The 7,837-nt window shown below is 34.7% G+C and overlaps 2 protein-coding genes across 2 annotated transcripts; one reads left to right on the top strand and one right to left on the bottom strand.

Moving 5' to 3' along the window:
* Positions 1-278: 278 nt before the first annotated feature.
* LOC110024225 (glycerophosphodiester phosphodiesterase GDPD6) lies at positions 279-4,797 on the top strand. Its single transcript, XM_020724062.1, has 8 exons — positions 279-359; positions 707-885; positions 1,013-1,196; positions 1,902-1,976; positions 2,082-2,191; positions 2,369-2,587; positions 3,639-3,794; positions 4,340-4,797. Exons 1-8 carry the CDS (start codon positions 347-349, stop codon positions 4,574-4,576), a joined length of 1,173 nt encoding a protein of 390 aa, XP_020579721.1. The 5' UTR covers positions 279-346; the 3' UTR covers positions 4,577-4,797.
* A 388-nt stretch (positions 4,798-5,185) lies between these two features.
* LOC110024217 lies at positions 5,186-6,969 on the bottom strand. The gene is made up of 2 exons (XM_020724045.1): positions 6,376-6,969; positions 5,186-6,141 (listed from the first exon to the last, which is right to left on the bottom strand). The coding sequence occupies exons 1-2, from the start codon at positions 6,804-6,806 to the stop codon at positions 5,343-5,345; spliced, it is 1,230 nt and encodes a 409-aa protein (XP_020579704.1). The 5' UTR covers positions 6,807-6,969; the 3' UTR covers positions 5,186-5,342.
* Between the last annotated feature and the right edge of the window lie 868 nt (positions 6,970-7,837).

Below are 7,837 nucleotides of genomic sequence, written 5' to 3'. Positions count from 1 at the left end.
CGATGAGTTTACCAACATTAACATGCTATATATTCTTTCAAATTATTATTTTGAAAATAGTTAATAATAATTATAATAGTATCTCCAACATTCCACTGCTGTAAGGGCTCCATTTTCTTTTGAAATTTATGTTTGCAGCTTCTCAATTAATGTATATTTCTTTTAAATATTATAAAAAGGAATTCTTTATAATATCTAAAAATTATTATAAATAAAAAAAATGAATTAGTAATATATAATTTTACCCGGCTCATATTTATTTAGGAGTATATAAATAAGGAAGCTACGGAGGTTAATTTGTAGCGCCATCAGCTTCCGGAAGGAGGGAGGGTGGGGATAAGAGAACATGATGTCACTCTGTAAGCTATCTTTGATCCCTAATTTCTTGCTTCCTTCTGCAACTCTTTCTTTTTCATTCTTCGAGAGATTGGATTCATCTTCCGTTCTTGGCCGGAGGTTCTTTTGTCGGGAGTTCTTCTGCCTGCTCGTCCCCCTTGCTTAATCATTTGGGAGATTCTTGAATGGATGGAGAAGGCCTCTCCTGCTTATTTATTTATATATAAGATCACATTATTGATTTTAATCACATCATTTTAAATCTAAAAAAAAAATTATTCCCGACTGTCGGTGATACACTCCAAAATCTTCAATTTTGTCATTATTTGACTGATTGAGATTAGTTTATGGCTCTTCTTCTTATGAACAGGGTTCATTCCATTTCTTTTTCTTTCCTTATTTGATGAGGCAATCGGGAGGCCGTTCTATGAACTCCCAAGCAAATTACAGAACAGACACAAAGAACCCATACAGTCTTTTCGACCATACAATATAGCTCATCGAGGATCAAATGGCGAAATTCCTGAAGAAACGGTGGATGCTTATATGGTAAACTACCCACGAAGCTAACCCTGTTGGTCTCTCTGAAAAATTGTTAATTCAACTATTGTATCTTTAAATGAATGTGTATTTTATTTATGTTTCTTTACTAAAACATCTTATTTGTTTCATGCAGAGAGCTATTGAAGAAGGTGCAGACTTTATAGAAACTGATATCCTTGCTACTAAGGATGGTGCACTAATTTGTTTTCATGATGTAAATCTTGATGATATCACTGATATTGCTGATCATAAGGAGTTTGCCGGTCGCAAAGCTACCTATGAGGTCCAAGGTGAAAATATTACTGGATATTTCGTAGGTATGATTTGCCCGCACCATATTGTAGTTTCTTATCATTTGAGATTGATTTTCTTCCTTATCTTATTCTAATATTCTTATATCTTCCGTGAGAAACCTATTACCTGAGGCATGCAATTCAACTGACTTAAAATGGACAAGTAGATTCTGGACATCATATGATATAAGAAAGAAATATACCATCAAAATTTAAAGTTTAATTTTTCTAAAATGGCAATAAGAATGGTCATATTATATGAATTTGATGTTACCTAGGAAAGAAACAGTAAAAGATTCATTGAGTGCGGCATAGATTAGAACATAACAGTTCATGTTAAATCTAGGAGGCAAACACCAGGCTTATACTTTTTATTTTTCAATGTTTCAGGCAGTAAACCAATACTCTATTTGTATGATTGTAAATAGAATATGCTTTCCGGCTAACAGTTTTCCACAACCGTGACCACATTTTCTGTAAGAATTTGAGGAATCAATGTAAATTATAAACTGTATTAGTGTATGTTAATGTTTCAATTGCTACTTCGACTCATAGTTACAATTTTAGTTAATCAGTTTATACCATATAATGGTCTGCATCTTGCTAATGCATCTCTATGAAGTCATACATATGTCGGCCATGTTTAAAGGGCCAAAATGAACAACTCTTTCTTTTCTCAAAATAAATTAACAATGGTGTAATTTAACATTAATTTTTTGGTTGTTGCAGTGGACTTCACACTTGATGAACTTAAATCATTAACGCTGAAGCAGCGCTATAAGTTTAGAGATCAACAGTACAATGGTTAGTTCCAAGCTCAACTTGATTGTGTTTTGCAATTTTGACATTGTTTTTTTGTAAACAGCCACTCAAGTGACTAGTATAACATATTATTAATTTATTTTGCAGGGAAGTTTTCAATTATCACATTTGAGGAGTTTATTGCAATTGCTCTAGATGCTAACAGGATTGTGGGAATATATCCAGAAATTAAGAATCCAATTTTCATCAATCAGCATGTGAGTGTTGCTGCCTTGAGAAAGAATTTGATTAAACAAGCATCATAAAATCATTTATTGTGGTTCAGAAGGCAGTGCTTATCTGTTCTTTTGCTGCTATCGTTTCACTTTTATATCTCGTTTTGTTTTATTGAATGGTTTGCTGCTTCCACTAAATGGTTTCACTACTTTTGTCAGGTCAAATGGGCGGATGGAAAAAAGTTTGAAGATAAATTTGTGGAGACGCTTCTTAAGTATGGTTATAAAGGTTCCTACAAATCAAAGGAATGGCAAGAACAACCAGTGTTCATACAGTCTTTTGCCCCGGCTTCCCTTATTTATATTTCAAACATGACTGATTCTCCAAAAATATTGTTGATTGATGATGTCGACATCCCAACTCAGGATACTAACCAGGTTAGCCTTGGTCTTAACAAGAGTTAATAGGAACTTTTGGAAGCAATACCCTGCAATATGTATTTTTTGAAGTACTTGTATATATTGGTTTTTAAAACTCATTTAATTTCATCGGGCTAGTTAGAACTCTCATAATATGGCTTTGCTTTTTTTTATTTTCGTTTTGTTAAACTTTGCTATCAACTTGGTATTTTTAGAAACTTATATGAAAATGACAAAAAATGTTCAATGCAGACATAAATGCATATATACAAGAAAAATGTGGGCATGCCGATGCATATAAAGAGAGAAGCATGCCAACACACTCATAAACTTATAAGTATTTATCTTGTTTTGTAAAGGTTTAGAAGTCTTGCTCAAAACTAGAATATTGCTACAAATTTCTTTTACTTAACTGACTCTATACTGGTTCATTCATCATTCAGTGGTGGGGAGAACTTTGAAATTAATAAAGTAAAAATTCATTTAGAAGCGGCAAAACACCAAATTATTACAGATATGTTATTGTTACAAAAGAAAAAAAAATCATATGAATAGAGAAGGATGTGGAATCCATATAGATATATGGAAATGCTCATATGCACAATCATACAATTCTACTTGAATTGAAAAAAAAAATCATAAATAAAAATTATGAAGTTGGTTGGAAGCAAATGTTTTTCTTACATTTTTACCAATGAATGATATGGAACAAGGCGAAATACACAACCATATAACATAAAAATTATGTTATCGTAGTTAAAATATTGTGGTCAGAAAGAATGCTTCATATGGAGATTCTTCCTTTTTTTTTTTTTTGTGCGTCTCTATCGAAACTGTCAACTTAACACTATAAATTATCATTGAGATAGGCCATTTCAGTATTTTTAACCACAAAATCAGATGTCTTCAATTGTTTTTTTTTTTTTAATTTTATTTTTTTAATTTTTTTTACTTATAATTGATATATCTCACCTCAAAGTTTAGATGCATATTATATCATAACTCTTAAGTGCGGGCATTGTAAAAAATGTTCTTGAAAACATTGATAATGAATTGTTTCTTGCTACAGACATACGCACAGATAACTTCAGATAGTTACTTCGCCTATATAAAAGATTATGTTCTTGGGATTGGACCTTGGAAAGATACTATAGTTCCTCCAAACGATAATCATTTGTCTTCAGCCACTGATCTTGTTGCAAGGGCACATGCTCATAATCTACAGGTACTGCTACTACAACCTAGCCAACATTCTGAAGGCACTCTTTGGTTCCATTTTAATTATTATTACTTAATACTATAAAGATATGTGGAGGAAGTTCTCCCAGTTCTTGTTATTATATATAAGATGTATCAAAATAGTCTCTCGACTCTTTGCAGGGTTCATTTTGGCCCTTTAGTCTATAAATGAGTTAATTTATTCTTTTAATATGAGCTAAAATAATCTTAACAGAAGATCATTTCAGCCCCAACTTAAAGTATAGGAAACTAATTTGATACTTTTATAAACTCTGGGACTAAAAAGGTCGCACGTAAACAATCAGGAGACTATTTTGATACTTTACTAATAAGTTGTCTTATTTAAATCTCAAAATGTTTCATTCAGATATAAGATATTTAAATCAGATGCGAGTTTATCAGATATAAGGCAATTTAACTGATGTGCATACATTCTAACATTGAAATTATTCAAAGAATGTTGAAAGATATGTCAATGTTAGTAGTTGTTAATGTGACCAAATAACTTACTAAGGGAATCGGTGGCTGCAGGTTCATCCATACACATTCAGGAATGAGAACCAATTCCTGCATTTTAACTTTCATCAGGACCCTTATGATGAATATGATTACTGGATAAATGTTATCGGTGTCGACGGGTTATTTACAGATTTCACAGGGAGTCTTCATCACTATCAGGAATGGGCATCCACTCCCAAGCCAAAGGGAGCTGAATCAGACATATTGAAGAGAATTGCCTCCATCATCTCTTCCTATAAACATGAGTAAATTTTTATGGTTTTTCTTTTGTTCAAAATTACATGTATCAACCTGCTATCAAATACTCATTGTTCTATGTTCTTGTAAAAGATCCCTGTCGAAAATTTGTGTATTGTTCTAATTTGATGGAATTATCATGAAATTTGTGCCTATAAATGCATCTTCTGTCAGAAGTGGGTTGTATTATCATCACTGCTATTGATGCACCATTATCGAAGTTATTCATGAAAGAAGTACACCGTAATGTTTTGAACAATATCTTATGAGCACTAAATATTCATATTACGTTTATTGCACATATTTTAGAAATACAAAAGACGTTATTTATATTTAATTACAAATATAAATTTTCTTAGAACAAAATTGTATACTTTTGTAAGAATATAATTTTTTTTTTTAATAACTCGTATGCATATTTATTATACATCTAAAATATGTGATTTAATTTGTTTAGTCCTCAGACTACGAAAATAGGAACCAAAATAATCCCTGAGACAAGTTTAAGTTTTCGCAGACATTCCTATAGAATAAGCAGGAGCAAGTTACTGCATGGACACTCCTGAGAGCTGCAACAAGGCTTCTGAAATTTACATTACTGAGAAATACAAATCTGACAGCAAACAAAAAGCTACATTCCTCCTATCTTTAATTTCTAGACAAGTCTCTTAATATGTACATAGCATGACAGGAAAAAAAAAAACTTTAAAACATTAAATCAACAAGGAGAAAAGGATGGTTTAGAAATTCTCATACAAGATAAGAACTCTGAAGAAAATCAGAAGACATTGGCTCCAGGGTCCTGCACAACACAGGTTCTCCTGTTATGCCCAATTTGATTGCACCTGGTGCAGTGCAGCGCTCGCACTTCCTTCTTATCCCTAACCCTTAAAACCAGTCTGTTTCTTGGAGGATCATGAATCTCACCCCAAGCTGCAGCATCCGAATGGCTGCTTTCAATCAGGGACTCATAGTTATTATGTTCGATGGGAATCATATTCCTGCCCGGTTCAGCTCGGAGCTCCTCGAGAGCCTTCTCTCGACCAAGAAAAGCCCTTTTGTACGTTATGAGAACTCCATATTCGCGGTGGATATCGTTTACGATCTCCCTCGGCCTGTAGTTGAAATTGTTCCTGAGCTTCTCCCTAATGCAATTCGCAATCCACTTCGCCGTAGCTTGTCGATGTCCCGTGTCTTCTGATCTGATGCAGGTGTGCTGGGGGGTCAGAGTTCTTATCCGGAATATGCTTACACGAGGGAGTTTTGAGGCGTGAACTCGCCATGTGCAGCCTTCTGCAGCACACCTGGCGGTGACACGGCGCTGATCTGATCGGATCATGTGAAGCTCAAAATTTGTAGCAATGGCTGCGCTTGTCAGCGCATTCCTGAATGTCTGCACGTCGTCATATTCCTGACCAACCAACAGTGATTGCGAGTCTTGTCGGAAAATCTCTCCTGACATGCTCGGCCAACCACATGTATTTCTCGCATAATCTCCTCTTGAAGACATTCCACAACTGCTAGCTCCACTCTGGCTGTCCAGTTGCTGCTCTTCAGCTGCCATTAGCACCACTTCTCTGATTTGTAGTATTAAATTTATTTATTTAGACAACTTGATACAAAACACAATAATAACAGATTAACAATGTTAAAAAAAAAGCTGAGAGCTTGATTGAAATCCTGAAAACCCATCCTAGAAAGCAAACAAAGAAAATCATCGAACAAAATAGGGACACTAGGGTCGAACTAAAAAAATTTATAAACTTTCATCACAACTTGAATATATCTTGATTAACGAGCGGTGTTCCTACCTTGCGGCGGCAACTTGCGGCGGCCGCATGGCATCGTCGGCGAACGCAATCTCCTCATCATCATTATTATGCGTCTTATGTATGAACATAAAAATTGGGATTTTCCGATTAGCTTCGAACTCCTCCATCATATTCCGCACATCGTCATCATTCTCGATGGAAATAAGGCGGGAGTCGAGGCCAACATCCGGAAGCTGGAATCTGAGGTCAATCAACCTTGGATGAGCGTCGCAGATCTCCGACATCTTTGCAAGCAGCGTTCGAAAGCTCGCCGACCTATCCATCGACACCAGGCGTGTCTTACCCCCAATGTAAAACGCTTTGCCCTGCTGACTCACGAAATCCCCACCGAAGCTGCAGAGGAACTTCGCTTTCTCTCCCGCCATCTCAGAAACCCTATGAAAGGGATCGGGAGGGAGAGATGGAGACATGGATGGGTATCGAACTGTCTTACGACGTGATAACCTAAGACCCACTTACGCATCAGGCCTCGTAGCCAGACGAATTAAAACAAATCAAATGAAACATTGCCCAATATATAATAAACTCACAAGCATAACTAAATTTTCCTTGTTATAAGAAATCTAGGCAAATATTAGTAGTAATAAATAACAATTATAACGATTAAAAAATATAAATCTGAACAAGATACTTGGCATCAACATTCTCAAACAAAGGCCCAAACCAATATCGTCTTAAATCTATTGGGACTGTGAGGGTGATGTTGATTAGTTTGAGACTACATTGGACCATGCAAAAATGCAATGGTTGTCTAGTCAAGTGGCCTCAGTACGCTACATCACAAATTTTCTCAGTAGTTAACAATGACAATTAATCAATAGTAACTATAAAGAGAAATTATATTGTGAGCCAGTAATGCAACTTACAAAAGAAGGTTAGTTCTCAAAATACAAGACAGGATTGTCTTCACTCCCACTTGAGACACTATAAAATACATTGGCATAGAAATAACGAGCAATTGGCCTTCACTGATTGGTTTCAAGCTTTTTAAAAATGTATTAGGCAAAATTTTAATCCTCATTCATCCGCACTTTAATAGTACATATTTCCATTGTCAATATTAGGACAATGATGGTTCATTGTTGTTGCTCATAATATCTTCTAAATTTGCTATTTTTGAAGACCAAAATCATAATTTTTTTAATTAATGATTGTAAAGTAATGGATTTATCAAACATATTCAAAAAACAATGTGCTAAACAAACAAATTTTAAAAAAAAGCTAATCAAATGTGAGCAATAAATTTTAAAATATGTAAAAGTTATCAAATATGTTCTATTGGAAGATGAGCTGCCTCCGCAGCTCGCCAGCTCAAATGAGTTCCAATTTTGTTTCACTTTTGAATCAGCTTGTTCTCACTTCAATCCCCCAATTTTCCCTTATTTGATATTCAGCTTGCCAGAATTTCCTTTGCTTCAATTCCTTGCTCCGATTCCTGCTA

This window comes from Phalaenopsis equestris, unplaced genomic scaffold (genome assembly GCF_001263595.1).
Source record: "Phalaenopsis equestris unplaced genomic scaffold, ASM126359v1 Scaffold000251, whole genome shotgun sequence".
Taxonomy (NCBI): domain Eukaryota; kingdom Viridiplantae; phylum Streptophyta; class Magnoliopsida; order Asparagales; family Orchidaceae; genus Phalaenopsis; species Phalaenopsis equestris.
The sequence above is the reverse complement of the archived record's forward strand: the minus strand, read 5'-3'. Positions and strand labels throughout refer to the sequence as shown.